Source organism: Chelonia mydas, chromosome 6 (assembly GCF_015237465.2).
Source record: "Chelonia mydas isolate rCheMyd1 chromosome 6, rCheMyd1.pri.v2, whole genome shotgun sequence".
Classification (NCBI taxonomy): domain Eukaryota; kingdom Metazoa; phylum Chordata; order Testudines; family Cheloniidae; genus Chelonia; species Chelonia mydas.
The window spans coordinates 53,992,116-54,007,895 of record NC_051246.2 but is presented as its reverse complement, the minus strand read 5'-3'; the positions used below and the strand labels follow the sequence as shown (position 1 = coordinate 54,007,895).

General features: G+C 40.4%; 1 protein-coding gene across 5 annotated transcripts in view; it reads right to left on the bottom strand.

Annotated features, from left to right (window-relative positions):
* Nucleotides 1-398: 398 nt before the first annotated feature.
* The window catches only part of LDLRAD3 (low density lipoprotein receptor class A domain containing 3), a 178,892-nt gene continuing 163,510 nt past the window's right edge, over nucleotides 399-15,780 (bottom strand). For 3 of the 5 annotated variants that reach the window (XM_037900054.2, XM_043549060.1, XM_043549062.1), the window contains 2 exons: nucleotides 11,713-12,058; nucleotides 399-8,719 (listed from right to left, as the gene is read on the bottom strand). In XM_037900054.2, the coding sequence (XP_037755982.1) occupies nucleotides 8,458-8,719; nucleotides 11,713-12,058 (608 nt within the window). In that variant the 3' untranslated portion in view covers nucleotides 399-8,457. The remainder of the gene's footprint in view (nucleotides 8,720-11,712; nucleotides 12,059-15,780) is intronic. The other 2 variants (XM_037900055.2, XM_043549061.1) reach the window with 1 other exon arrangement.

Genomic DNA, 15,780 nt, shown 5'->3' with positions numbered 1-15,780 from the left:
TGTTACTACAATACAAACAATAATAAATAATAATGACAAAACTATGACTTGCTTCAGATGCCCTGTTGTAAAATGAAGCATATATCAAAAAGTCGATGTAGAAAGACAAAAATAAACAAAACGTTCTCATATATATATATATGTGTGTATATATATATATATATATGTGTATATATATATAAACTATATTACTTTTTAAAATGTTCTTTTACAAAAACGTTTAGAAAGGTCAACATTTAACAACAAACGTGTTTAACAGAGTTAACAATGTTTAACAAGAGTAACATAAGAGAACATGAAATGAGAATGAATAAGTAGGCTACATCTGACAGAATACAATCAAGAATGACAGACTCCACACTATGGGGGACAAACTGGTCAGAGTTTTTACACAGTTGACAAGTGAAACTCCAACTTTATTTAAGAATGTAGAATACATTTTAAAATTTCCAGTTTAGAGTAACAAACTAGGTGTGGTTTCAATCTGCAACTTTTTTTTGTAGGTTCTCATGTAAAATCTTGATTACAGAGGGAAAAGCAAGATCAAAAACAGGGAGAATAGGATGGAAACTAAGGCCAAAACCCTGCAATCAGATGTATGATCCTCACACCTCTGCGAAGCTTCACTGTAAGTCACCTACGGATTGCATGATCTGGGCCTAGCATTATATTCAGAAATCATTTACAATGGTAAAATATGCAGCAAGATTCCGTTTCACAAAGAAAATTAAAAAAGGATAGTTCTCCTAATTTACTCAAGGGCAGTACCTGCAATACAGCTTCTGTCTGGCATTAGTTAAAAATTAAGTGTTTGCCATATGATCATCCCTTTAAAATTACAGCATTAGTTCCTCCTTTATTTATATTTAAATATTCATTAATAATTGCATTCAGAATAAAAAATGTCCCTCTGCTCTTTCCATCAGTAATAGTTTTTCCTTATCTGCTGAAGCCATTTGTCTTTTCTAAGATGTCTAAAACTAAAGAGCCCAAGATTATCATGCTGCAGTATTAATTCAAATGGAAATGCTCTCCTTCTTTCACCCACCCAACTTGTAAATCCACCACAAGGGCCCCATTTGCTGTATCTAAGTACAATGTTGTAAATAAAACTGATCTGACTGAGAAGGAGACAAAGAACTAGGCCAGCTATTTAGAATCCCGATGCAATCAGTGCTGTTGTGTGTTTCAGCATAGATAAGAATGGAGAAAGTTATTCATAGGCACCGTTTTAAAAACACTACTCTAGTTTTCCATTAGCACCACACCAGAGGTTAATTTGTTTTATATCTTACTTCAGATTATTATAAACATATTCAATCATGGGCTAAATTTCAAGATGCTATATCTGCAGCACCCAGTGACTTCAATGGGGCTTGTTGATGCTCAGAACTTCTGAAATACATGCCCTCCAAGCCCAAACCCTGCTTCCATTGGGCCCATTCTGATCCTCTACTCCTCAAGTGGTTCCACGGAAATAAATTATTCTAATATTATTTTAACATTATTCTAATACTCTAATTGCTCTGAGTAGACCCATTGAGACTAGTTCCACATATCAATGGATCTACTTAATGCAAGTAAAATGATCAGATTTGGGCTCATAGCAAAACCCCGATAGTCTTCAGTCATGCAAGATCAGGCCTAAGGGCATGGCTACACTGGAAACTTCAAAGCACTGTCACGGGAGCGCTCCCATGGCAGTGCTTTGAAGTGCGAGTGTGGGCACATGCAAGCGCTGGAAGAGAGGTCTCCCAGTGCTCCTGGTAATCCACCTCCACGATGGGATTAGCTCCGAGCGCTGGGGCTCGGAGCCTGTTTACATTAGCGCTCTGACTTGTTGCACTCAGGGGGGTGATTTTTCACACCCCTAAGCCAGCAAGTTAGAGAACTATAAAATGTAAGTGTAGCCAAGCCCTTAAAGAGGAATTCATTTGTTCTGGTGCAACATGTAACCAAAAGCTCCTTGAGTATGGATACCAAGGTTTAGAGTCAAGAATAGCTGAAAAGTAGATCATCATAGTAAAGTCCAGTTTTATTGGGCATGGAGAGAAAAATTTCTTTCCCATGGTACTGCATACAATTGTTTTCAACTTCAACTTTGCATGCTGAACTGATCAAGGAGCTTCAGATTTCAATTTCATCAATGCAAAAGTTGCTACCACCCCTTCTAAAAAGATCACAAAATTATGCACTGTAGTAACAATTCTGGAAGGTGTCACGTTACAGATAATTCCTGTGAAATACTATAGCATTTTCTAAATAAGGGGTGGTTAGCAAACTCATTCTTAGCACTATGAAAATGTGTAATGGCAAAACTTCTTACTTCACTTCTTAGTGTTGTTTCCTAGAATGAAGTGCTGATGTTTCAGGACTCCTCAAAGTTCATTAGTTCCCATAAGGGAGTAAGTTCCCATACTGTAGAGAGTAACGCTACATTTCCACAAATAAAGAACCACCAAGATGGAGAAGAGATGTATTCCTAGCACTGTATCCTTCAAGAATTTGATAAATAACCAAAAGTGCAACAATGCACAAACTGCTACACACAGCTTAGTCTAATGTGTCTTGTTACCAAAAAATTCCACCATTGAACTGGAAAGGCACAATCTCCTTTTACAACCCAATTTCAATGCCCAATCCCCACTTTTAAAACACTTCTTTCCTATACAGAGATAAATACACCCTTAGCTGGAAGGGAAGCAAACACACACCCCTAGAATGCAATTTTTTTTTTAAAAAGTCCAAATGGATCAACTTCAATTCAAATGTACATGAATATACATACCCTGAAAGAATATCTTACTTACATATGACAGTGACTGATAAGTGGGATGAAGGAGCAGATGACATGATGTTCACTTGGTACATGTGCCCTGGCAATGGGAGACAGTGCTTCCAAGGCATAGCTGTTTGCACATGCTTCTGATGTCTGGGAGAACCTATTCACGCATGGTGAAATTCAGCCCATGAAGAAGGCCTGCACAAGGGATATGTAGCATGTAAGTCCCACTTAAGCCCTATGGCTGAATTTCACCCAGTGCTTTAGGGGACTTTTAAAAAATATTACAATTATGTGGTGGAAAACGTATGAACATTTGAGTAATGATTTTTAGAAATTTGGAGTAACATTTCAAATGCTAGTGATACGAATGGGGATAGGAAACACACAGATTAATTCAGATGCTCTATTATGTAGCACTTTAGTAAAAGGCTGTTCAAAGGAAAGGCAGCAGAGTCTCATGGTTACAGAACCGGTCTGGGACATAGGAACTGAATTTAATCTCCAATTTTGCCAACTCAGTTTTGTGCCTCCATTTACTTATTTGTAAAATAAGGACTGGATATTAGCTACCTGCCAAAGATAATATTTAGCTCTCTAGTGAGCTATAAGGACAGCATGCTTAACTGCCCACTCAGCCTTGTGCAGGAGGGCATAACTACATTGCATGAGCTTCTACTAAAGGTGAATCTGGCCCTATGTTTGTGTGCTGTACAAGTAGTTAATATTTAAGCAGCATTCCTCTGCTTTACAGTTCAGGATGGTGTGACCCTTAGAGCCCCTCAATGCCCTTAGAGCCTCTCAAAGGGTTCACTGTTCTGTAACAGCAACTCCTATCAGGCCTCACAAATTCACTACATTTAACACAATGCTGTCATCGTATTTATCTGTAAGGAAGGTCATGGGAGAAATCAAATGAAAGCTTATATCTTATGGTCATTCTGTGATGTATGTATGGGTGATATTTAAAAAGTTGTATGTATTGAAAATATGTTTAAACTCTGTAACCAGGCAGGATTGATAAACAAATCTTTCCTAGACAAAGAAATGTTGTTTTACCATGTCTGTCTAGGTCTTCTATACAAATTAAGCAGGATAAGCCAAACAGAATGGGCGTTACACCTTTGCATCTCAGGTAAACAAACAGGAGGGTGAGAGAGCAGCATGACATCAGCATCTTGAGAACAAACCAGGGTCTGAACCCCAGGGGTGTCATCCTGACTCTAGAAATGAAGACATTGGACTTTGGGGAATATAAGGAGAAGCAAAAGGACACCGTGTTATCCATTCCACTAAGGAACAGCCTTTGTGGAGGACAGGTGATTAATGAAAAATCTGGATCCCGATTTGACTGAAAAATCAGCAAGCGCTCTAGAAAGTCTTTGAGGGTGAGAATGAAACCATTGTAGACAAAGGAGTCTAGACTGCTAACGTTATATTTAGTTTCTTGGAAGCGTGTTATGCTTTTACTTGTAACCAATTCTGTTTCCACTATCTTTACTCAGTATCAATTAAATCTCTGGTCTTTGTTAATAAACTTATCCTTTGTCATATTATAAATTCACCTCAAGCTGTACATTAAATAAAATGCATCTCCTCAGCTAAATCAAACAGGCTGGTTTGTACACTGTCTCTTTGAAGACACTGAACATGGTAATTTCTGTGAGTGCCCAGTGATGGGGGCTGGATACGAGAGGGGAACACTCTTCAATGGGGTTTGGGGTGCACCTAATGTTAACCCGTGAGGTGAAGTAAAGGCTGGCAGAGCTTCTGGGGAGATTGTTTGGGGTGGCTAACAGATTGGAGTGACACCCAGTTTAGCACCAGCAAGTCTCTCTTGCACACAGACAGCGGGTAACATAGTAACCAACAGTCCTGAGTGCCCCAAGAAAGATGGGCTGCGCAGGGACCATATGGAAATGCTGCTGATAATTAACTTAAGGGGCAAGCAGAGATATCAGTGATGCTTTCTACTGCACCATCTCACTTTTAAATCCACCTATATTTGTAGAATTCACCAAAATTTTTGGCTCCAAGCTACTACAGTGATAAGAAGAGAACTGACGCCTATGAAACACATAGGTAAATGGAACGCTGACAAATGCTCATTCATATGGGACCATAAACTATATGAGTTTGCCCAAGATCAGTTTGGAGCTATGCTCTGAAAACCTTACGTTGTTTCACCTCTATTATTCCTATTTTATGCCTATGTGCACTGGCATAAATCTGGAGTAAGGCAATGGTGTATCAGGCTCTATATGAAGAAACGGATATGACTATATTTCAGGGCTAATTTCTGTCTGGATATGAGAAAGGGCACTGTCATCTCTACTGTATATAAAAATAAACCATAGGAATATAGTGGCATTTAAAGTAGCAGCAATAGGGACAGCTTAGCTTTCTTCCTTTCACACTGACTCCCTGTACCTACAACACAGCTTTTCACAATGGCATTTAAACACTCTTTCACTTATGGTCCAAACATTTCAGATGGAAATACTCCAAGAATGAGAACATAAAATGGAAGAAAGAAATACTGGGCTGAATTAATGCCTTGTGTAATTCCACTGTGCTTTTGTTTTTATGCAGAAACTTAAATTTCAGGCAGGGAAACTATGAATAAGAGCAAACGTAGAAAATAAATGGTTTTCCACATGACACCAATATTTTTTAGTATGAAATTTAAGTCTTGTTTCCAAAGATACCAGATATGTATGCCAGTGAAATACGTTACATAATATGCACACATACCCATTTTATGTTATGTAAAAAGCCATGTGTGTATGCATGGATATATATTTTACAGGCAGTGCTGGCAGTATGCCTATTATGGTCGCCTGATACTTTTCATTATAAGACCCTGTCTTCAGTTGATTTTGTTTTTCCAAACTTTAGCCATTTGGGCTGAAATTTTTCATGCCAGGTATCTGCCAGTGGCTGAATTTTGTTTTTAATGTTTTAGCCAAAATGGTCCAGCAGTTTCAGAGAACAAAATTAGGGAAAATATATTGTTTTGCCACGTTAAAACAATTCTTACAACCACTTGGTTGAGAAGTTTTAGTGCCCTCATGTGTTGGAGCAGGGTTTTGAAACTTGTCAGAAAGTGGCTTTCATGTAAGGGATGTGCCTTTTGCTTTTCCTGTTGAAAAAACCATCCAAATGTGAAAACCTCAGTTTACTCAGAGACTTGTCATAGCTTCAAAGTTAAAATTTCCAAAAATTTTGTTCACATTGAGCATGCTCCAGTCCAAGGATTGAGGGGTATGGGAGAAGCAGGACCTGGCTGCTGCAGGTAGGGAGCAGAGAGGGGAAGAGGGGGCTGGGCATTGGAACTGCGAGCAGGGAGCTAGTCTCTTCTACACGATCAGTGAACCCCTCCTGGACCTCAGGCAGTGTGGAGGAGGGAGCCACCTGACTCAAACGCAGAGAGGACAAGAACCAAACTGGATCAGGGAGGGAGGGAGACAGGGAGGGAGGGAGACAGGGAGCTGAGGCGAAGGGGGGGGGGGGAAACAGATCTGATGAGGACCTGAAGTGTGGGGGGAAAAAATGGGACTGGCAGGGCAAACAGACAGACAAGAAACCAGGGAGAGGGGAAAGTCTGGGACAAAGAGCCATGTATTAGGTGAGGAAAGGCTAAGATGGAGGAGGATCTTTGGCAGGGTGAAGAGAAACTGGATGAGCAGCCAGGAACCGGGGGGGGGGCGGGGGGGAGCGAGAGGAGGGATGCTGACAGACAGCAGGACTGACAGCAAGGATAAGGAGACTAGGACTGTTTGGCCACGAGAAGCCTGAGGAGTGGAAACTGGCATTGGCTAGGTGACGAGAATGCAACTGGGATTAGGAGCTGGGGTGGAGAAAAGACAGAACAGGGTCAGGTTGGAGACTATGGGACAAAAGACACTGCATGAGAGGAATTGGCAGAGGGGTTTGTGGCCACTAGAGGACACTCCCCTTAAGAGCTTGGAATGAAACTCATGGTTCCTGAGCCTCACCATCCCTCTGCGGTCAGCAAATATCTTTGAAACCAAGTTGCAAAGTGTATCACATCCCCTGCTAGGATGACAACTTACTACAGCTATCAGTTACTCCATTAGCTCAAGTGGCAGAAGTCTGTGCAGATCTAAAGGTTCCAGCTCTGCTGATGACCTATGCTAGCTGTTAATATGATGCTACATATTAGAATTTGTTTCTTCAGTTTGCTTTTTAAAAAAACCTATGAAATTCCACACAAAAAATTACATAAAAACATTAAGCTTGCTAATCAAGTACTCAAAAGTTAGCGCATGCCAGAATTAAGGTTATGTGCACAACTTTAGTTTGGAGTCTTTGGGCATCTCCATTACGGTACAGTCTTAACCTACATGATCACACACTATGTTTTCCCCAGGACCCCTGCTTCAATCAGTGCACAGGATGCACTTGCTCTGGGGATAAATCAGGGTTGTGTAGTAAAAGCGACTAGTCCTGCCTCATTTACTGCAGAAGCTGGAAGGTGTGTCGTGGATGAAGCAGGTGACCGCAGAAGAGAAAGGATAGTCTTATGGTTACAGCAGCTGAAAGCTGCCCTGGAAAACTGAAATTCTATCTCCCTTTGCAACCGAGTTCCTATGTGACACTGGGCAAGTCACTTAAACCAAACTTTTCAGAGGTGGCCACTTACTGTGTGTTCCTCAGTATCTGGGTGCCAGACTTGAGACCCTGGGGTCTGACCTGCAGAAGTGCTGAGCACTCACAGCTGCAACTGAAGACAATGGGAGGTATGTTTGAACATATAAAGTGCTATAGAACGTTAAGTGCTCTAAAAATCAGGTCCAAGGTGTCTCAAATTGGGCATCCCAAATTAGTGGACACTTTTAACCTTAATCTCTCCATGCCTCATTTCCCATCTGTAAAATGGGGATACCACCACTTCATCTCAAAGTTGTTGTGAAAATAACTTCATTAATATTTGTGAAGCTTCTTAGACGCTATAATGATAAATGCCACAGAAAAACCATGAGGAAATTAATAATTCTGTCTGCACAGCAGGGTTTGAGTAGTGTGCAATAAATAAGGCCTAGAACCACAAATTGAACAATGAGGCTAAAACAAAATATTGAATAGCTGCTCACTAATGGACCACAATCCATCCTGTGCATGCCAAGAGGCAGGGATCCTGCAGAAAAAATTAGTGTGTGACCATGTAATTAAAGATTGTACCTTAACGCACACACACAAAAGGGGGTCAAATTAAGGTTTCCCAGGCAACCTGAATTCCATCATTTCCTATATTCTGAGTGCTTGACTTGGTAACCTGAATGTTTTAACAGTTTTTTGTGTGGAATACCTATACATATTACACAAGCACATATATACATATACAGTAAAGTACACCCTGAAATACATTAAATCACAAAGTCTTAAGTATTCAACAGATCTGAACCGGAATCCCAGACTTAACCCCTCTTCTACCAACTCTGGGCAGTTCAGATGTGAACCTGGATCTACAACTCATGGCTCTGGTCTTTGCCTATGATAAGCCCAAACACCAAAACAGAGCACCTGTGAAACTTGGGGAAGTTTGGACTTGGAGTCAAATCAAATCCCATTCTGAACTTCACAGCTCAGGCCCATCTCTGACGGTAACAAGCCACAGCAGACTAACCCATATACCCTTTTCAATACTCTGGTCACATTTCTCTTTCAGCAACAGGATTGATCAGAGAGTCATTTTGCTCAGGTGTTCTCTCACGAAGACTCCTGCGATGGTCCATACTGTTACTGACACCTCTTGTCCGACTGCTGCCTGTGCTCAAGGGGCTTCCTGCCATTGGGGTGTCTGTGCTCACCAAGCTTCCTGTCCGAGATTGGTAAGGAGGGAGATCTGTCAGGCTGGGGGATTCAGAATCTGAGCAGTAAGGGGGTGGAGGAAGATCAAACCAAGGTGGTCTGCTGCAAATACAAGAGTAACACGGTTACTGAAGACAATGGCACAAGGGGAAGTATAACGAGCTCCAGACTTTTGTTCTAACAGGTTATGAGTTTCCATCCCAACATAAGAAAAAAAAAAAAAGAGATAAAACAACAGTTCTACAGCAATATCTGAGGATCTCAAAGTGTTTTGCAAACGTGGAAATTCATCCCTGTGCAGAGGGGCCAGCCCAAGGCCTAGGCACCACCAATAGCAGGGATGTTAAACTCGTGTCCTGGTCAAGTTCCAATGGCGTAGTTACAATCTGCCTCCCTAAATTTTCTCTGTTGTTTCATTTTTCACAGGGTAATCACTTCCTGCCCTAAATGGTTATATACTGTGCACTGTTAACCAGCTGCCATGGTTCACGCCAAAGATGGCTTCAACTCAGCAATGGGGTGAAGAGCTTTCTGTATAACAATTACAGTTTAAAAGAGCGTTTAGGGATACTTCAGGACAAAGGGAGATATATACAACAAAATCATTTATAAATTTACAAACAGAGGTGAAAAATCTGGGGCTGTGTATCTTGGTCTCTACAAATAAAGTGAATGGTGTTACTATGGAAAAAATAGGCAAAAAGTACTATTCAGAAAGGGCTACAGGCTTGTTGGAAAGAAACAGCATACTTGAATCCACATGCTTTTGCGGGGTTCACAGATATATATTGTGATGTTGCACGCCATATGCTTTATAAAAATATGCTTATGACTGTGAATATGATGTAACTGGAATATGCTTCATGCAAAAGGTCTCTTGTAAGGTGTCATTACAAAGCTTATGATCTACTGAGTGTGGTCATCCCATATGTTTGCATGTATTATTTCTCTGTCTGAAGTTAGGAGAATAAGATATAAACTTGTGTAACTGATGTAAACATGTTAAGTGGAAGCCATTAAGGGTGCTTCAGAATCAATGAGCTGTAAATGGCTCCGTTTACTTGCAAACCTTCCTGTGTATGTGTACGCCAGCCCAGGAAGAATGGAGGCAGGATGAAATCCATCTTAAATCTGGTACTTTTCCACCTACAAGGAGGGGTGGGGACCCAGAGATACAGAAGATTCCCGCCTTGTGCCAAGGCCATAAAGAGGGGTGGAGCAGGACAGAGAGGGGGGCCAGTCATGAGAAAGCCCCTGTTTACCACCTAAGATGTCTGCTGGAATTAACAAGGACTGTACCAGGGAAAAGACTGGGCCCAGACTAGGAAGGAGTCTAGTCCGTGAAAGCTTATTGGAATATCTCTGAGGGTGAGATATTACCTGCAATCAGTTTTCTTAATGTATTAGGCTTTGACTTGCGTGTTTTTGCTTTATTTTGCTTGGTGACTTACTTTATTCTGTCTGTTATTACTTGAAACCACTTAAATACTACTTTTTATACTTAATAAAATCACGTTTGTTTATTAATTAACCCAGAATAAGTGATTAATATCTGGGGGAGCAAACAGCTTTGCATATCTCTCTATTAGTATTATAGAGGGCTGACAATTTATGAGTTTACCATGTATAGGCTTTATACAGAGTAAAACAGATTCATTTGGGGTTTGGATCCCATTGGGGCTGGGTGTCTGGGTGCTGGAGTCAGGTAACCTGCAGAGCTTAAAGCCTGCAGCTTTGTGGGCGTGGCCCAGACCCTGGGTCTGTGTTGCAACAGACTAGTGTGTCTGCCTCAACAAGACAGGGTTCTGGAAGTGTCAAGTTGGCAGGGAAAACTGGCTCAGAGGTCATTTCAGCACGTCAGATGACAGTCCCAAGGGGATCTCTGTGACTGAACCCGTCACATATACATATTTTATTTTTGAATTTCTAAAGAAGTGTAGAAGTCTCACTTGTCTAATACCTTTGGAAGCAGACTAGTGCCATGTATCTCGGTTATCACACTTAATGCCTCTAGCACTGAAGACCTTGTGAGATACAATTTTTTAGATTTCATTTTGGCTAAGATGACAATTGACCTTTGGACAAATCCTGCAGCCCTTAATCAAGGGAGACTCCTTGACTTCATTTGGAGTGCTACAGGAGCTGGCACTGTGTATTTAAACTCTGAGCATCTGATATTTATTATGGAGCAAACTCAGGGTTTTCATACTTCGCTCCCAGATTGGCATGAAGAACATTGCTGAAGTGATAGTTTTCTTCCATATTCCAGTCATCCCTGTAGAACCCCAAAGAGCCCGGGGGTACTGATTACTTGTGTCAAGAGCAGGAGTGACCACAAAAGAGAAGCGTACTCAGGTGATGCCCCTTGAATCCTTAAATCTCTTTCATGCCACTGGGTGCAGAGAGACTTCTGAACTATTAATTCTACAGGTTAAGGTGAAGCTGGGAGGGGGAACCTTTTTCCTGTGCACATAGAAGAGACTGGCTGAATTTGTTCCCATGTAAGTGAACAATCAATAGTTACAGGTAGGATTGGCAGAATTTAATTTTAAGAGAATTCTGATGAATAATATCAATGTTTATGTTTAAGTATTTTTTAAAAATTTCTATTTAAATTTTCACAGTTGGGGGAAATTGATGTGGGGGGAACAAACAATGGAGGGGTCAGACAATTATTTAATAACAGCAGACAATGAGATTCAAAGAGTTGAAGCTTTATAACCATTAAAAAACAAATGGTCAACATCACATGTTAAAATATACGAAGTAAATATACTTAAATCAAACTCTAATAAGTTCTCTAGCAGTACATTTTTACTTTGCCTATCTGTAAATTTCGATAATTTTTGTCAGTTTGTGTGTGTACGGTGAAAACAATATTTACCAATATAATCTAATCCTTCCAAACCTAATTATAGGGCGTTATAATATAGTACAATTATAGTATTAGAACATAGGGAATATCTGTACCCTGTCAAATCAAACAATGAGCATAAATGCTATAATGAAAAACACACAGAAAGCATGGTGATCCACAGAGTCTAGGAATTGCAATTGCTAGCATACCTTTGGGGAGACTTAATTCCCATACATACCTTTGGTCTAACACAGCCTCTGAATAGGATGGTGGAGAATCCAGATCCAGTGGCCTATGGCAGGTCTGGTTGGACATGTACTGAATTCCATTGTTGACATTGTAGGTGACGCTGCAATGATGTGGATGATCAAGGACCACCAGCCGGGACAGGAGGACAGGGTGCTGCAGCCGATGCACAGGCAGGCTCATGAGGTTGTTGCGTTTTCGTTGGTGGTGCAAAACCAAGGCGAGGAAGGCTGCCACCAGCACAAAGATAACCGAGCTGCCAATTATAGCATAGGTGATGCTGGGATAATAGAGCAGCTGGTTCTCTGAGGTCACATACTCTTGGCCACTGCCAGTTTCTGCAAGACACAGAAAAAGAGGGGGAAAGCTTGAGATTTTCCGCCGCAAAGAATTTGGTGCTTGTCATCAGCTGCGTTTTCTGCTAATGTACCATGTGATATGCTGCCTGTCTGGCTTCCAAATGCATTATCTTCCTTCCTTAGAACTGTGGAAAACTAGCTTATTAAAACATGCATGCACAAAACAGATATTGGCTGACAGACCCCCTCGGATGCACAGATGTGCTCATGCACTAGAAGGAGATAGCAAACCTACTGGAAAGAGGAAATACACTATACATTGGAGACTGTCTTGGAATCATTCACCTTGTTACAGTGCACATGCTTTTGTTATCAGCTCCACACCTGCACCTAACCAATACAGCAGATTTTTCAGGGATAAGGTAAAGATTTTGCACAGACATGTAGGTACAGTACTTTGAAAGTATATTGAACAAACAGTGTGAACTGAATCAGACAGATTAGAGATGGAAAAGGCCAATTGTTGTTTAAAAAACAACAACAACCACCACCTTCCATAGCACTGTAAGTTTACGTGATGCTTTACAAATAGTAACCATTTTCTCTGTCCCTGGTCAAGTTGGCAAGAGCAAACGGGACAAATGGCCACTTCTGCCAAACAAGTCGGGACGGACGTGACAGGGCTTAAAAAAGGGACTGTCCCAGCCAAAACGGGACGTATGGTCACCCTAAAAGTGATTGATATTTGTATTACAGTGGTGCCTAGAGGCACCAGTCTTGCTTGGGGCTCCATTGTTCTGGGCACTATAGAAACGCATCCTAAGAGACCATCCCTGTTCTGAAGAGCTTACAATCCAAACACACACAGGTGGGAAGGAAACAGAGGCTCAAAGAGGTGAAGTGACTTGTCCAAGGTCAGCAGCAGAGTCAGGAATGGAGACAAGTGTCCTAACCACAAGAACATGCTGCCTTTCAGTAATATTTTTTGAAGAGTTAAGACTGTCATCTTTTAGAGGACACCTCTTTTTATACAGCAATAATTAAATGCCACTGAAGTACAAGACAAAAGCATCCCTCTACCTCAAGCAAAAATAAGAGGCTAGGGTAAAGGGGAGAAATACAGAAAAGCCATCCATCCAACCCCCGCATTCCTGGCTATAGAGCTTCAGGATAGCAAACGCTGACAGACAATTCTTGTTCCATTTATCTGCCTACACTAGCAAAACTGCTGGCCACCTAGTGTTCCAAACTTTGCCAATTATGGTTTCACTAGCAGTGAAACAAACCAAACCAAAGATATATATACAATTTCACAAAGATTTGAAGTGCTTTATGAAATCTCAAGAGAGCTCTCCTTGGATCTCAGCCTCAGGATATTTGGCCTATTTCTCTTGGTGTTTCAAATTTCATATTGGTAATTCACTTTGATGATAAATGCAAAACACACACTTGACAGCAACATTTAAAATAATTTCCCATTACTCAGGGAATGGAATTTAAAATGTCCCATTCTTTACTTTCAAATATCTCAGTGTTAAATAATGGATTCTTCCCCCCCTTCCCCGGCCCAAAAAGAGAATGCCTGAGATTAGGGAACATAATTACCTGCCATTATCGGAATTTGAAGAACTATTCCTCTTAAAGCAAATAAATCTGGTTCACTGACAAGATCATTATTACCACAAACCAGAAAATTCCTCTGTGGGCAATAACAATCCAAGTCCTGCCATGGTATCATTCCAAGTTTCCATGATATCCATTTTCAGACTTCAATGAACATCTTTACTAATGCTGCCAATGTTGTGGCCCGTCTACACTTTATGCCTCTCCACACAAATGTGCTAGACTGAAAGCTTTAGAAACCTCTAAATTACCAACCAATGTTGGTTCTCAGTTACTTCAGTAAAACTAACTTGAGATGGTACGTGTGAAGAATCTCGAAGCAAGATCAAGCAAGAAAGCAAAGCAGAAAGAAGGAGCAAAGGAATTAACCTGCATTAGTACATGTGTTTACAACTCATCACATATTGATGCTTTTCCTATAATCCGCTCCAGAATTCACCCCCTGAATGGCTGAGTTCATGTCACATTACATAAGGATGGGCCAGAGTGGGGAGAACAGTGATAATTAGTTAACATGCCTCAACTCGAACTTGGTCTTCCTCTGTCAGCCAGCATTGTCATTCTTCAATGAAAAAGTCCTTCTACATTTCTTTAGTTTCGAGGTTAATAAAGATAATTACAACAATCTGTTTTTTATGCTTATTTCTAGATCATGGATAATCCAGATGATTTTTATGTCCCAAATATTTATATTTATTTGCAACAGATTTAAGGAAATTATAATCCCAGATTGAAGGCCAAATATTATCATCTTGTGGTGTCTACGTGTGAGGAAGCCACATGCATTATGAGGTTCCAGTGTTTTTGTAACCATTTACCATTCAAATTTCATTCCGCTCAATTGGCCATTTGTGGAAGTTGGGTGAGAAGAGGACATCAGTGCAGAAATGAGAATAATTAGTTACCAGGGGATTGCTTTGAAGTAGGGTAGTCCAATACCTTTAATAAAAGGAGAAAAATGGGTGCAGTGCATTATATGTCAACTTCTCTGCGAACAGGCATCCTAAATGGATACATAAACTTTAAACTAACATGAACAATCAGTTACACACATACAAAATGGGAAATAACTGCCTAGGAAGGAGTACTGCGGAAAGAGATGGGGTGGGGGGGAGGTCATAGTGGATCACAAGCTAAATATGAGTGAACAGTGTAACTCTGTTGCAAAAAAGCAAACATAATTTTTGGATGTATTTGCAGGAATGTTGTAAGCAAGACACAACAAGTAATTCTTCTGCGCTACTCAGTGCTGATTAGGCCTCAACTGGAGTACTGTGTCCAGTTCTGGACACCATATTTCAGGAAAGATGTGGACAAACTGGAGAAAGTCCAGAGAAGAGTAACAAAAATAAAGATCTAGAAAACACTACCTCTGAGGAAAGATTGAAAAAACTGGGTTTGTTTAGTCTGGAGAAGAGAAGACATGGGAGGATGGAAGTAGGGATATGATAGTTTTTAATAGGGCTGTCAAGCGATTAAAAAAATTGCGATTAATTGCGTGATTCAAAAAATTAATTGCGTTTAATCGTGCTGTTAAACAGAATACCATTTATTTTAAATATTTTTGGATGTTTACTATATTTTCAAATATATTAATTTAAATTACAACACAATACAAAGTGTACAGTGCTTACTTTATATTTTTTTATTACAAATATTTGCACTGTAAAAAACAAAAAAAACGTATTTTTCAATTCACCTCATACAAGTACTGTAGTGCAATCTCTTTATCATGAAAGTTGAACTTACAAATGTAGAATTATGTACAAAATAAACTGCATTCAAAAATAAAACAATGTAAAACTTTAGAGCCTACAAGTCCACCCAGTCCTACTTCTTGGTCAGCCAATCACTCAGACAAACAAGGTTGGTTACAATTTGAAAGAGACGATGCGGTGTGCTTCTTGTTTATAATTCTGAAAGTGAGAACAGGCGTTCGCATGACACTCTTGTAGCTGGCATAGTAAGATATTTACGTGTCAGATGTGCTGAAGATTCATTTGTCCCTTCATGCTTCAACCAACATTCCAGAGGACATGCTTCCATGCTAATGACGGGTTCTGCCTGCTAACGATCCAAAGAGTGTGGACTGACGCATGTTCATTTCATCATTCGAGTTAGATGCCACCGGCAGAAGG